General features: G+C 40.9%; 1 protein-coding gene across 3 annotated transcripts in view; it reads left to right on the plus strand.

Moving 5' to 3' along the window:
• LGALS8 (galectin 8) overlaps nt 1-16,067 on the plus strand; it is a 28,358-nt gene that overhangs the window by 1,132 nt on the left and 11,159 nt on the right. For 2 of the 3 annotated variants that reach the window (XM_029201183.1, XM_029201184.1), the window contains exon 2: nt 1,661-1,810. In XM_029201183.1, the coding sequence (XP_029057016.1) occupies nt 1,766-1,810 (45 nt within the window). In that variant the 5' untranslated portion in view covers nt 1,661-1,765. Of the gene's footprint in view, nt 1-1,660; nt 1,811-4,487; nt 8,620-16,067 lie in introns of those variants that run through there. The other variant, XM_029201185.1, reaches the window with a different exon arrangement.

Consider the following 16,067-nt stretch of genomic DNA (forward strand, 5'->3'; position numbering starts at 1 on the left):
TCTTAGATCAAAAATTAGGGGGACCAAAAATAAAATTAGGCGAACCAGGCTGAGTACTCTGATTAGGGTGTCACAAGCTGAAGTTCAGGTGTTATCCTGTTTGGGCTCTATTCTCTGGGGAAGAATCAACTTCCGGGATACTTTAGTTTGTTTTCCAGGTTTGTTTCCTTCTTGCAGTTTCCGTGTGTGCCCACCCGCACTCCATCGAAATGCCGCCAAGAATGTGTTGAATCCTTCTCAGGCTTCAAATCTCTGATTTCTTCTGCTACCGCATCTCTCAGGCTTCTTTGTTTATTAAGGGCTCATGTAATTACATTGGGCCCACCAGTTAATCCAGGACAATCGCCCTATCTTGACAATAGCTGATGTTAATTACACCTGCAAAATCCCTCTTGTGAGCCCATCTGACATTGTTCAAAATAGAGTAATGCCTGTCAAAGGCCACTATCATGTCTCTTTGAGACACCCAAGGACTGAAAAATTACTGAAGACAAAAAGTTACAGATTCTCAGAAAAACCACATCCTATAGAAACACAGCAAGCCAGAATACAACTGTGGGCCAAAATAGATGTGAACCCACCCGCTCTTTCCTGCACTTTGCCCTTTGAAACCCGTTAAAAGACTCAGACCGCCACCCTTCAGGGCCGATGCCACTCTATGTGTCTGGCCCCTTTCCTGCCTTGGAAAGTGAATAAAAACTTTCTTTTCTTCCCTTGTTAATACTTCTGTGAATTCTTTCACAACCTGCATCTGCTCAGCTAACACCTCTTGCTGTAACTTAACCACTCAGTTTATGTTACATCCGGGGTTGGAGATGCAGTTTTTTCTTAATAGAGAAAAAGTAATACATGTGATAAGTGCGTATTGCCCTTTGGTATAATGACAGAATCGGAGGAAGTAAAATGTAGGAAGCTTGAGTTTCATTTCTCTTTTGGTTCTGCTTAGTCTTCAAGTCTTCCCTGGAGCTGTTATATGTAGTACTGATGGGTACTTTTACCTTTAAAGCTTTTATCTTCTTTATAGCCACATGGAAATTAATATTTGAGGCATTGGATTATTTTTTCCTTTTGACTTGTTTAATTTGGAGGAGGAAGAGCAATCCCTTCTACTAATAACAATAGATAAAACTTATAAAGCACGTACTATTCCATTGCTTTATTAATTCATTTAATCCGCAGAACAAATCTGTGAGGTGAATACTGTTATTCTCATTATACAGATGAGAAAAGTTAAATGAATATCTCAGATAGCTGTACAGGAGTATTTGCTATTATTTGATATAGTATTTTAATAGCAAGTTTTTGTTTTTGTTTTTTTTTGGCTGTGCCGCCTGGCTTGCGGGATCCCTGTACCCCGACCAGGGATTGAACAGACCGCAGCAGTGAAACCACTAGGCCACCAGGGAACTCCCAGTAATAAGTATTTTTAATAAATTTTCCAAATTAGAAGTTTTCTACTGATGTAGTTTTAAAATCAATATTTCCTGTACTCATAATCCAAAATTATTTAGTAAAGTACATTAGATAAGAACTGGAGTCAGATCTTTGTTATAGCATCCTGTTATTTGGTAAATATCAGTAAAATAATGTATGTACTTAAAAATAGTTATGAAGAAAAATGGTGCTTATTTTCCTTTCCCTCTATTTTGATTTTACACAGGTCAGGTGCCTCAGTTTCAATCTGGGAATTCTTTAAATGAAACTTGTTTAAAATCTTAGACCATACCCAAAAGAGAGACCCCAGTCAACAGTAAGGTGGAAAAGAATGATGTTGTCCTTAAACAGTCTACAGAATGTCGTCTGTAACCCGGTAAGTAATTTCTATAAAATCACTTTTTGCCTATGCCAGGGTTGAGAGCAAGTCCAACTGGATAGTAATTATCCACTGGGGTAGGGGCAGAAGTAAAATTCAGTAAACATAAAGCACCTGCTATGTGGTGGGACTGCAGTGGGCCCTGACTGAAAACCAGATCCAGCCCTTGGAGCTCCACAGATGTTTAAGTTCCCTAGTCAGCCCTCCTCGGTACCCAAGGTTCTGCATCTGAGGATTCAGCCAACCGCCTATCAGGTGGTGTGTATTTATTGAAAAAAATCTGAGTATAAGTGGATTCAAACCTGCACAGTTCAAACCTGTGTTGTTCAAGGGTCAACTGTATAAGACTATGAGACGTGTTATGAACGGAGAACGTGGGAGGGCAGTGGAGGGAAGGCTCAGACCATCCTAAGACATAATTTTCAGGGGAAAGTGGATTTCTTTGTCTACACATTTTAATTTTCTTTTTAAATTAGGCCTGTTTACGAGAAGTTAATTTCTCAGCTTTTCCCTCTGCCTTTCAAATCCTGCTTGGTAGTTGAGCAGGGGAATATCAAAAGCCAGTGGTGAGATGGAGAATGAGAAAAACTAATGGTCACGTCCCGGCCTCAGGCTGGTCCAGGAACCCCTGAATGTAGTTGCTGGAAATTTCATTGTACGTCCTGGGAAGTAATGAACTTGTTCAGTTTCATGTGGTGTGAGAATCTTTAGAAATGTCTAGTTTCCATGTGTCTGAAGCTGAATCCTGAATTTAGGTCTGAGATAAAGTTGCTGCCGTTTTTTGTTTTTTCTTGTAAACCCTTTATAGGAGATTCTTGGTAAGGCTTCAAGTAAGGCTTTAAACCAGTCTTATTAGTGTAAGTGGATTCAATTTTTTGTTATTTACTTTGTAGCTGTAGCTCTTTTTTTTTCCCCCTAAGGTTTACTGTCATTGTGCAGGAATGAGGCTTAGAAGAAATAGCCTTCAATCGTAGTATGTTTAAAAAAGAAGACTTGCTGAATTTGAAGTCAGCTAGACATTTAAAATAATTTTGCGCATCTTAAGAGTTAAAAACACCTCAAAGTTGTAGACTGACTTTCTGCGAAGAATTAAAAAAAAAAAAAAACGCTGCCTGCCAAGGGGGAGTGAAGTAATGTTGGTGCAAGCCAGGAGGCTTGGATGGTCGGGTTAATGCCCTTCGGCTCTGCCCTTCATCACAGAGATGTCCTATTTGAATGCTATTTAGAAAATAATTTTATAGCTTAAAATTCCTGCATGTCTTGGTATTAGAGTGTAATGATGATTCCTGTAATTTCTGGGGTTAGCACCCTCGACTACAGAGTTGAAACAAAAATCAGCTGACGTTTCATTTCCTGAGGACAGGGGCCTGCAGAAGTAGTGCTGCTTTCGAGCAGCAGCTACATTCAGGGCTCCCGGTGGCCTTGTGCTGTTCTGAGGATAGGTCATGATAACTTTCCAAAGTAAATATTTTGTTGCATTCTGGTTACTTTGTTAGTGATCAGTTCAACAACAGGGAAGTGTTTATTGAGTTTCTGCTATACTCTTTATTAAGCCTTGTGAAGACAGGGAACTGCCATCTTTCTGTTTTTATTTCTTAATGTTTCCAAAGTTTTGGTCCACATTTATTGCCTCTTATACTGTAAAATGTTAAATTTTAGTTCGTATAACCCTGAATACTATTCATTAATATCAGTAAAAAACTTAGCTTTAGGGCACTTTTTTATTTTGAGAGCATGAAGTACAGAATGTGTCAATGATAAAGCTGAAGCCTCTTGCAAAATGATTTTTTAAATGAAATGCATAAAATCTTTTTGAATAATATAGTATGCTCTATTTACTTATGTGATGTCGAAAGTGTAACTATTTTTTTAAAAAAGTGTAACTATTGTAACAATATATTCCAAAAACAAGCTGGATTACTTTGAGGATGTTGAATAGCATTCACAATGACTTTGTTTTAGTTTGGTTTGGGGCAGCTGCCAACCAGGTAAAACAGTGTTATTAAAATTAATTCAATAAAAATGACTTAAAATATATTTTAAAAATTGTGGTAGACAAATTCTGTCCATATAGATATATATATATATTTTTTGTGGTACGCGGGCCTCTCACTGTTGTGGCCTCTCCCGTTGCGGAGCACAGGCTCCAGACGCGCAGGCTCAGCGGCCATGGCTCACGGGCCCAGTCGCTCCGCGGCATGTGGGATCATCCCGGACCGGGGCATGAACCCATGTCCCCTGCATCGGCAGGCGGACTCTCAACCACTGCGCCACCAGGGAAGCCCTCTGTCCATATTAACTCTTGGAAAAGATAAATTGTATAACTGGCCTGTGTAATTTTTTCCTACTTAGTATATTTCATTGACTAGTTCAGTTGATAGAATTCCAAGACTTAAAAAAGTCCGGCTCACTTTTCTTTTCCTTTTTTTAAAAAAATTAATTTTATTTTATTTTTGGCTGCGTTGGGTCTTTGTTGCTGCACGTGGGCTTTCTCCAGTTGTGGCAAGCGAGGGCTACTCTTCGTTGCAGAGCACGGGCTTCTCATTGTGGTGGCTTCTCGTTGCGGAGCACGGGCTCTAGGTGCATGGGCTTCAGTAGTTGTGACACGCGGGCTCAGTAGTTGTGGCTCATGGGCTCTAGAGCACAGGCTCAGTAGTTGTGGTGCACAGGCTTAGTTGCTCCGCGGCATGTGGGATCTTCCTGGACCAGGGCTCGAACCTATGTCCCCTGCATTGGCAGGCGGATTCTTAACCACTGCACCACCAGAGGAGCCCGGCTCAGTTTTCTTTCCTCTCAAATTGAGTGAATAATTTGGAAGACGGTATCTTCATACCAGAAATGCCCTCAGTGAAATCTCGTTTGGCAACTGAATATCTGCTTAAATATTTTATTATTGCTGTTTATAGAGTTAAAACGTGATTGTTAGTTGAGAAGTTATTTAGAAATTAAACTGATGGGTTGTCACTCCTAATTAACAAACCACTTATTAACATTAATCCCACCTGGCCCTGAAAAGCTCATTGGTTCCAATTTCCTTCAGAACCTTACTTCCACACTGATCCTTTTTTCCTTAGTATTCTGAGTACCTCCGTTTCTACCTTGCAGTTTAACCTTACAAAACAAAACAATAAAATCTTTTCTTTTTAACCTCTGAAGGTCCTTCCCCGTCTTTGTTCCCTTGTTCTTCTTTTGCTGACTTACCTTTTTTGTTTTTTTAATATTTTATTTATTTATTTTTTTTATTTTTGGCTGTATTGGGTCTTAGTTGCAGCACGCGGGATCTTTCGTTGTGGTGCGCGGGCTTCTCTCTAGCTGTGACTAGAGTTGTGTGGGTTTTCTCTCTCTAGTTGTGGGGCGCAGGCTCCAGAGCGTGTGGGCCTTGTAGTTTGTGGCACTCGGGCTTAGTTGCCCCACGGCACGTGGGATCTTAGCTCCCCCACCAGGGATCGAACCCGCATGCCCTGCCTCAGGAGCCAGATTCTTTACCACTGGACCACCAGGGAAGTCCCTGACCTCCATCTTGAGAGAGTCGATTTCTGCTGCCTTAATTTCCTCACCATGGCTCTGCCCTCTGATTTTTTTTTTTCTGAATCCTAATTCTTTTTTTTTATTCTAATTTTATATTGGAGTATGGTTGATTTACAATGTTCTTTTAGTTTTAGGTATACAGCACAGTGAATCAGTTATACATATATCTATTCTTTTTCAGATTCTTCTCCCACATAGGTTATTACAGAATATTGAGTAGAGTTCCCTGTGCTCTACAGTAGGTCCTTGTTGATTATCTATTTTATATATAATAGTGTGTATCTATTAATCCCAAGCGCCTAATTTATCCCTCCTTGCCCTCTGATTTTTTACTATCTTAATTTCTTTATCAATCTTGTCTTCAGTGTCTGTCTTTATTTCTCTGATGTCTTTACTGACCAGAATATGAATACAGTTTGCATACAGTCTGCGTACAGTTCTGCCCTCTCACCCAGGGTGAATCTCCAGCCCTCTTAGATGCCCTGCCAGCCCTTGAAGACTGTGAGTTCAAAATGAAACTCTCATCGTCCTTCCCAAACCAGCTTCCGTTTTGTGGTTTTCCGTTTCTCTCAGTGTCCTTCCACGCTGTCAAGCCCCTAACAGTTTGAAGATAATCTGTCTTTAAAATTTTTAATTCATTGATGTCATCAAACTCAGTGGCTTTTCCTTTTTTATTATTATTTTAAAAGTATAAAGAAAAATATGTGTAAATCATTTTTAAAAATTCAAGCAGTATTTAAGGGTTTCATTAAAACATGAATTTTCCTTCTACTTGGTGCTCAGTTGTCCTCCCTAAAGGCAATCATTTCCTCCCAGATTTTTGTATATCCTTCCTGAGAATATGTGTGTTGTGTGTGCATGTGTTGTGTGTGTCACCTTTTGTATACCCTGTTTCTTTACATGCATGTATCATACCGTATAAACTGCTATACCTTGCTTTTTTTCATTTAACACATTTTGCAGATACCAGCATGTTTAGAGTTTACTCACTTATTTTTAATGGCTGCATAATTTGTCCACTGTATGGATGTACTGTAACTTATTTAACCAGTCCCCTGTTAAAGAGCTATTTCCTTTCATGATTGTATCCAGTGCTGTGCTGTACATCCTTGTAGATGCATCTTTCTGCGCATGTGCTAGTATTTTACAGGATAAATCTGTAGAAGTAGAATCACTGGATCAGAGGGTATGATATCCATTTTAGTATCTTTGGGGGGCAGCTGGGGGGATCTTCCTTATTTTTCCATGTTAAAGACATTGACAGTCCTCCCGTTTTTGAAATCGACTTCCTTGATACACCTGCCCTCTCTGATGGATCCTTCTCTCTTCTTTCTCTTCTCACCTCCTGCATCGAGGTCTCCCACACACCCTCAGTTTTGATGATTCACCAGCATAGAGTCATACCCATGGCTATGATATATCCCAGTGAAAGGATGTAAAGCAAAATCACAAAGGGAAAAGGCACATGGGGCGAAGTCCAGGGGGAAACAGCGCAGGATTTTAAGGGTATTCGGCCAGTGGAGTCACACATGATGGACTTAAATCTCCCAGCAACTAGTTGTGACAGCACGTGTGAAATGTTCTTTACCAGGGAAGCTCATTAGGGACTCACTGCCCAGGGTTTTTATTGAGGGCTTGGTGCGTAGATAGCGTCTGCCTAGCACATACCCAAACTCCAGACTCTAAACAGGAAAGCAGGTTTTTAGCATAAACCATAGTGTTTGCACAAACAGTTTAGGTGGGTAACCCACCCTTCTCATCTAGGGTGGTGGGTGCTCTCTCCAAATCCAAGTTCCTAGACAGCAGCTATGGGCCAGCCTTGGACGGAGGCCTTTCAAAGATAGCAGCCAGGTGTGCTGTGTTAACTCTTTCTGCACACCCCCTAATCTGACAGCCTTTGAGGCTTTGCTCCTGACTTTTCCTCTCTCTCAGTTTATCTAGTAGCTCTCATTGTACCTAGTAATCATCTCTACTCTGACTTCTGAGTCTTGGCCATTCACTTAATGTTGGTCCTGAGTGTTCCACTCCTTTCAATATGTTCCCTCTTAGATGTCCTGCCAACCCTTTACAGTAAAAGTATTCCAAGCCAAACTCAGCATCTTCCCTCTGAAATCTTTCTTCCCCACTGTTACCATTGTAGGTGGTGGCCCGGGATAGACAGCTTCCTTTGAAATAGCTCGTGTTTATCTCCTGCCTCCCCTTCCTCCTCAGTGTCTGCCGCCATCAGCCTGGATTATGTCCTTATCTCCTTGTGCTAGGCTTCCCGGAAGGAGTCAGTCTCACAAATAATCCCCTGCCCTCCAGTGAATTTTACCCCCACTGGATTGTTGTTCCCAACCCCCACTTTCCTTATGTCCTTCCAAAATCTGACCCTAACTCTGTCTGTCTTTAATTGCTCCCTTACTATTTACTGGCTCCCAGATACGTTTTGTCTTTTCCTGCCTCTCTGCTTTTGTAAACGGACATTTCTACCTGAACTGGCTTCCTTCTCCTCTCTGCCTAACCATATTCTTCCCAGCTCAAATCATACCTCGTTATAAACTTTGGCCACCTCAGTTATTATTGTTTATACATTTTTCTGAAGCATTTATTCGACACTTACTTACTGCCCCACTTCTGTGGATGTTGAATTGGTCAGGGTTTGTGGTTGTAAACATGGAAGCCAACCCCTAATTTAAGCACAAAAGGAATTTATTAAGTGATATCTATCAGCAGGCAGGACTGAAGAACCAGGCTTGTCAACTACAGCATCACAGACAACAGCCAAAATCAGGCTGCAGGGCTGTTCTCACTAAGAGACGTCTGTCGCCACCACTGAACAAACGTGGTACTTCTTGCACTGGCGACACCACCGGTGCCACTGCTGCCTCTGACCCTAGATGTAGCTGCTGCCCCCTGGCCAGAGTGAATACTGCATGATTCTGGCTGCTGCTTGTCACGAGTTCTAACTCAGAGTCTGAGCTGGGGGTACTGATGGACAGATTTTCATCGTATGCTCTCGCCACAGTTCAGATGAGGTCTCATGTTTATAAGGTAGACAATTTTCCACCTGTGGAAGGAGATTCCAATCTGAACCGCTAAACAGTATCACATGTCCACTCTAATCTTTCCATAGGTATCTGACTTCTTCCCAACTGTATCAGCTCCTCCCGGATGGACGGGACTCATACTTCTTTCCAGCTGCAGGCTACCTTAACATGACCCTGGTGTAGAGCAGACATTTAATGAATGACATAAAAAAGGCAAAGCAATATGAATCAGCTAGGATGTTTGGGCAGGTAACACCAAACCTAACTAGGGCTTAAGCTTATGGTATTGTCTCTAGTGTGTTCAGATCTGTACTTTATTGTTTTACATCAATTATTTTTGAAACAACAAAGCCTCAAAGCTTGGAGTTGCCTAGAAAACCACCCTTCTCCCTTTCCTCAGGAGCAATGTTTGTGAGTAAGTGAGCGGGCTGTCGGGCATTTGTTTCCTTCACATGGTCCAAAAAAGTTGAGTATTGTTGATATAAGTTAGGGTACTTTCCTAAGTAGACAGCGTTAATATGGACAACTGAAACAGCAAATGGCCCAAGTTTGCAGCGCAGTTGTTTCTCAGACTGGAACAACTCATTAACAGTTGTAACAATCTGTTAGCAGTGATGGGAATAGATGGTTGGTCTCAAAAAGCTCTTTGCACTTTGCTGTACAGCAGACATGGGGACAGCATTGTAAATCAACTATACTTCAATTAAAAAGAAAAACTCTCACCCTAAAATTAAATATATAATAAAAAAATCTGTGATTATAAGTGCTTATTATATAAATCTGGAAAATATACAACTATATGAAGAAGAAAATTAAAATGTCATCCCTCAAGAAAAGTGCTGTAATATTTTTGGCTTATCTCTTTTTTTTTTTTAACATCTTTATTGGAGTATAATTGCCTTACAATGGTGTTAGTTTCTGCTTTTTAACAAAGTGAATCAGTTATACATATGTTCCCACATCTCTTCCCTCTTGCATCTCCCTCCCTCCCACCCTCCCTATCCCACCCCTCTAGGTGGTCACAAAGCACCTAGCTGATCTCCCTATGCTATGCGGCTGCCTCCCACTAGCTATTTATTTTACGTTTGGTAGTGTATATATGTCCATGACACTCTCTCACTTTGTCACAGCTTACCCTTCCCCCTCCCCATATCCTCAAGTCCATGCTCTAGTAGGTCTGTGTCTTTATTCCCGTCTTGCCCCAGGTTCTTCATGACCTTTTTTTTTTTCTTAGATTCCATATATATGTGTTAGCATATGGTATTTGTTTTTCTCTTTCTGACTTACTTCACTCTGTATGACAGACTCTAGGTCCATCCACCTCACTACAAATAACTCAATTTCGTTTCCTTTTATGGCTGAGTAATATTCCATTGTATATATGTGCCACATCTTCTTTATCCATTCATCTCTTGATGGACACTTAGGTTGCTTCCATGTCCTGGCTATTGTAAATAGAGCTGCAATGAACATTTTGGTACATGACTTTTTGAATTATGGTTTTCTCAGGGTATATGCCCAGTAGTGGGATTGCTGGGTCATATGGTAGTTCTATTTTTAGTTTTTTAAGGAACCTCCATACTGTTCTCCATAGTGGCTGTATCAATTTACATTCCCACCAACAGTGCAAGAGGGTTCGCTTTTTTGCACACCCTCTCCAGCATTTATTGTTTCTAGATTTTTTGATGATGGCCATTCTGACCAGTGTGAGATGATATCTCATTGTAGTTTTGATTTGCATTTCTCTAATGATTAATGATGTTGAGCATTCTTTCATGTGTTTGCTGGCAATCTGTATATCTTCTTTGGAGAAATGTCTATTTAGGTCTTCTGCCCATTTTTGGATTGGATTGTTCGTTTTTTTGATATTGAGCTGCATGAGCTGCTTGTAAATTTTGAAGATTAATCCTTTGTCAGTTGCTTCATTTGCAAATATTTTCTCCCATTCTGATGGTTGTCTTTTGGTCTTGTTTACGGTTTCCTTTGCTGCGCAAAAGCTTTTAAGTTTCATTAGGTCCCATTTGTTTTTGTTTTTATTTCCATTTCTCTAGGAGGTGGGTCAAAAAGGATCTTGCTGTGATTTATGTCATAGAGTGTTCTGCCTGTGTTTTCCTCTAAGAGTTTGATAGTGTCTGGCCTTACATTTAGGTCTTTAATCCATTTTGAGTTTATTTTTGTGTATGGTGTTACAGAGTGTTCTAATTTCATACTTTTACATGTACCTGTCCGGTTTTCCCAGCATCACTTATTGAAGAGGCTGTCTTTTCTCCACTGTATATTCTTGCCTCCTTTATCAAAGATAAGGTGACCATATGTGCATGGGTTTATCTCTGGGCTTTCTGTTCTGTTCCATTGATCTATATTTCTGTTTTTGTGCCAGTACCATACCATCTTGATTACTGTAGCTTTGTAGTATAGTCTGAAGCCAGGGAGCCTGATTCCTCCAGCTCCATTTTTTGTTCTCCAGATTGCTTTGGCTGTTCGGGGTCTTTTGTGTTTCCATACAAATGGTGAAATTTTTTGTTCCAGTTCTGTGAAAAATGCCAGTGGTAGTTTGATAGGGATTGCATTAAATCTGTAGATTGCTTTGGGTTGTATAGTCATTTTCACAATGTTGATTCTTCCAATCCAAGAACATGGTATCTCTCTCCATCTATTTGTATCACCTTTAATTTCTTTCATCAGTGTCTTATAATTTTCTGCATACAGGTCTTTTGTCTCCCTAGGTAGGTTTATTCCTAGATATTTTATTCTTTTTGTTGCAGTAGTAAATGGGAGTGTTTTCTTAATTTCACTTTCAGAGTTTTCATCATTCGTGTATAGGAATGCCAGAGATTTATGTGCATTAATTTTGGATCCTGCTACTTTACCAAATTCATTGATTAGCTCTAGTAGTTTTCTGGTAGCATCTTTAGGATTCTTTACGTATAGTATCATGTCATCTGCAAACAGTGACAGCTTTACTTTTTCTTTTCCAATTTGCATTCCTTTTATTTCTTTTTCTTCTCTGATTGCTGTGGCTAAAACTTCCAAAACTATGTTGAATAATAGTGGTGCGAGTGGGCGACCTTGTCTTGTTCCTGATCTTAGTGGAAATGGTTTCAGTTTTTCACCATTGAGGATGATGTTGGCTGTGGGTTTGTCATATATGGCCTTTATTATGTTGAGGAAAGTTCCCTCTATGCCTACTTTCTGCAGGGTTTTTATCATAAATGGATGTTGAATTTTGTTGAAAGCTTTCTCTGCATTGACAGAGATGATCATATGGTTTTTCTCCTTCAGTTTGTTAATATGGTGTATCACATTGATTGATTTGCATATATTGAAGAATCCTTGCATTCCTGGAATAAACCCCACTTGATCATGGTGTGTGATACTTTTAATGTGCTGTTGGATTCTGTTTGCTAGTATTTTGTTGAGGATTTTTGCATCTATGTTCATCAGTGATATTGGCCTGCAGTTTTCTTTCTTTGTGACATCTTTGTCTGGTTTTGGTATCAGGGTGATGGTGGCCTTGTAGAATGAGTTTGGGAGTGTTCCTCCCTCTGCTATATTTTGGAAGAGTTTAAGAAGGATAGGTGTTAGCTTTTCTCTAAATGGTTGATAGAATTCGCCTGTGAAGCCATCTAGTCCTGGGCTTTTGTTTGTTGGAAGATTTTTTTTTTTTTTTCGCGGTATGCGGGCCTCTCACTGTTGTGGCCTCTCCTGTTGCGGAGCACAGGCTCCAGACGCGCAGGCTCAGTGGCCATGGCTCATGGGCCCAGCTGCTCTGCAGCATGTGGGATCTTCCCGGACCGGGGCACGAACCCATGTTCCCTGCATCGGCAGGCTGACTCTGAACCACTGTGCCACCAGGGAAGCCCATGTTTGTTGGAAGATTTTTAATCACAGTTTCAATTTCAGTGCTTGTGATTGGTCTGTTCATATTTTCTATTTCTTCCTGGTTCAGGCTCGGCAGGTTGTGCATTTCTAAGAATTTGTCCATGTCTTCCTGGTTGTATCCTACTGTCCATTTTATTGGCATACAGTTGCTTGTAGTAATCTCTCATGATCCTTTTCATTTCTGCAGTGTCAGTTGTTACTTCTTTTTCATTTCTAATTCTGTTGATTTGAGTCTTCTCCCTTTTTTTCTTGATGAGTCTGGCTAATGGTTTATCAATTTTGTTTATCTTCTCAAAGAACCAGTTTTTAGTTTTATTGATCTTTGCTATCATTTCCTTCATTTCTTTTTCATTTATTTCTGATCTGATCTTTATGATTTCTTTCCTTCTGCTAACTTTGGGAGGTTTTTTTTCTTCTTTCTCTAATTGCTTTAGGTGCAAGTTTAGGTTGTTTATTTGAGATGTTTCCTGTTTCTTAAGGTAGGATTGTATCGCTATAAACTTCCCTCTTAGAAATGCTTTTGCTGCATCCCATAGGTTTTGGGTCGTCGTGTCTCCATTGTCATTTGTTTCTAGGTATCTTTTGGTTTCCTCTTTCATTTCTTCAGTGATCACTTCGTTATTAAGTAGTGTATTGTTTAGCCTCCATGTGTTTGTACTTTTTACAGATCTTTTCCTGTAATTGATATCTAGTCTCATGGCGTTGTGTTCGGAAAAGATACTTGATATGATTTCAATTTTCTTAAATTTACCAAGGCTTGATTTGTGACCCAAGATATGATCTATCGTGGAGAATGTTGCATCAGCACTTGAGAAGAATGTGTATTATGTTGTTTTTGGATGGAATGTCCTATAAATATTAATTAAGTCCATCTTGTTTAATGTATCATTTAAAGCTTGTGTTTCTTTCTTTATTTTCATTTTGGATGATCTGTCCATGGGTGAAAGTGGGGTGTTAAAGTCCCCTACTATGATTGTGTTACTGTCGATTTCCCCTTTTATGGCTGTTAGTATTTGCTTTATGCATTGAGGTGCTCCTCTGTTGGGTGCATAAATATTTACAATTGTTATATCTTCTTCTTGGATCGATCCCTTGATCATTATGTAGTGTCCTTCTTTGTCTCTTGTAATAGTCTTTATTTTAAAGTCTATTTTGTCTGATACGAGAATCGTTACTCCGGCTTTCTTTTGATTTCCATTTGCATGGAAGATCTTTTTCCATCCCCTCACTTTCAGTCTGTATGTGTCCCTAGGTCTGAAGTGGGTCTCTTGTAGACAGCATATACACGGGTCTTGTTTTTGTATCCATTCAGCCAGTCTGTGTCTTTTGGTGGGAGCATTTAATCCATTTACATTTAAGGTAATTATCAATATGTATGTTCCTATTCCCATTTTCTAAATTGTTTTGGGTTCGTTATTGTAGGTCTTTTCCTTCTCTTGTGTTTCTTGCCTAGAGAAGTTCCTTTAGCATTTGTTGTAAAGCTGGTTTGGTGGTGCTGAACTCTCTCAGCTTTTGCTTGTCTGTAAAGGTTTTAATTTCTCCATCAAATCTGAATGAGATCCTTGCTGGGTAGAGTAATCTTGGTTGCAGGTTTTTGTCCTTCATCACTTTAAATATGTCCTGCCACTCCCTTCTGGCTTGCAGAGCTTCTGCTGAAAGATCAGCTGTTAACCTTATGGGGATTCCCTTGTGTGTTATTTGTTGTTTTTCCCTTGCTGCTTTTAATATGTTTTCTTTGTATTTAATTTTTAACAGTTTGATTAATATGTGTCTTGGCGTGTTTCTCCTTGGATTTATCCTGTATGGGACTCTCTGTGCCTCCTGGACTTGAGTAACTATTTCCTTTCCCATATTAGGGAAGTTTTCAACTATAATCTCTTCAAATATTTTCTCAGTCCCTTTCTTTTTCTCTTCTTCTTCTGGGACCCCTATAATTCGAATGTTGGTGTGTTTAAGGTTGTCCCAGATGTCTCTGAGACTGTCCTCAGTTCTAATTCTTTTTTCTTTATTCTGCTCTACAGTAGTTATTTCCACTATTTTATCTTCCAGGTCACTTATCCTTTCTTCTGCCTCAGTTATTCTGCTATTGATCCCTTCTAGAGAATTTTTAATTTCATTTATTGTGTTGTCCATCATTGTTTGCTTGCTCTTTAGTTCTGGTAGGTCCTTGTTAAACGTTTCTTGAGTTTTCTCCATTCTATTTCCAAGATTGTGGATCATCTTTACTATCATTACTCTGAATTCTTTTTCAGGTAGACTGCCTATTTCCTCTTCATTTGTTAGGTCTGGTGGGTTTTTATCTTGCTCCTTCATCTGCTGTGTGTTTTTCTGTCTTCTCATTTTACTTATCTTACTGTGTTTGGGGTCTCCTTTTCGCAGGCTCCAGGCTCATAGTTCCCGCTGTTTTTGGTGTCTGCCCCCAGTGGCTAAGGTTGGTTCAGTGGGTTGTGTAGGCTTCCTGGTAGAGGTGACTAGTGCCTGTGTTGTGGTGGATGAGGCTGGATCTTGTCTTTCTGGTGGGCAGGTCCACGTCTGGTGGTATGTTTTTGGGTGTCTGTGGCCTTATTATGATTTTAGGCAGCCTCTCTGCTAATGGGTGGGGTTGTGTTCCTGTCTTGCTAGTTGTTTGGCATAGGGTGTCCAGCACTGTAGCTTGCTGGTCGTTGAGTGAAGCTGGGTTTTGGTGTTGAGATGAAGATCTCTGGGAGATTTTCACCGTTTGATATTATGTGCAGCTTGGAGGTCTCTTGTGGACCAGGGTCCTGAAGTTGGCTCTCCCACCTCAGTGGCACAGCCCTGATGCCTGGCTGGAACACCAAGCACCTGTCATCCACACAGCTCAGAATAAAAGGGAGAAAAAATAGAAAGAAAGAAAGAGGATAAAATAAAATAATTAAACTAAAAAATATTAAGAAAAAAAATTTTAAGTAAAAAACAACAACAAAAAAACGGACGGATAGAATCCTAGCACAAATGGTGAAAGCAAAAGCTATACAGAGAAAATCACACACACTCACAAAAAGAGGAAAAGGGGAAAAAATAATACATCTTTGCTCCCAAAGTCCATCTCCTCAATTTGTGATGATTCATTGTCTATTCAGGTATTCCACAGATGCAGGGCACATCAAGTTGATTGTGGAGATTTAATCCGCTGCTCCTGAGGCTGCTGGGAGAGATTTCCCTTTCTCTTCTTTGTTCGCACAGCTCCGGGGGTTCAGCTTTGGATTTGGACCCGCCTCTGCGTGTAGGTTGCCTGAGGGCGTCTGTTCTTCGCTCACACAGGACGGGGTTAAAGGAGCAGCTGCTTTGGGGACTCTGGCTCACTCAGGCCAGGAGGAGGGAGGGGTACAGATGCGGGGTGAGCCTGCGGTGGCAGAGGCCGGCGTGATGTTGCACCAGCCTGAGGCACGCTGTGCGTTCTCCCGGGGAAGTTGTCCCTGGATCCCAGGACCCTGGCAGTGACGGGCTGCACAGGCTCCCTGGAAGGGAGGTGTGGAGAGTGACCTGTGCTCGCACACAGGCTTCTTGGTGGCGGCAGCAGCGGCCTTAGCGTCTCATGCCCGTCTCTGGGGTCCACGCTTTTAGCCGCGGCTCGCGCCCGTCTCTGGAGCTCCTTTAAGCAGCGCTCTTAATCCCCTCTCCTGGCGCACCAGGAAACAAAGAGGGAAGAAAAAGTCTCTTGCCTCTTCGGCATCTCCAGACCTTTTCCTGGATTCCTTCCCAGCTAGCTGTGGCGCACTAGCCCCCTTCGGGCTGTGTTCACGCAGCCAACCCCAGTCCTCTCCCTGGGATCTGACCTCCGAAGCCTGAGCCTC

This window comes from Monodon monoceros, unplaced genomic scaffold (assembly GCF_005190385.1).
Source record: "Monodon monoceros isolate NGI ecotype Baffin Bay Population unplaced genomic scaffold, NGI_Narwhal_1 Super_Scaffold_4, whole genome shotgun sequence".
Taxonomy (NCBI): domain Eukaryota; kingdom Metazoa; phylum Chordata; class Mammalia; order Artiodactyla; family Monodontidae; genus Monodon; species Monodon monoceros.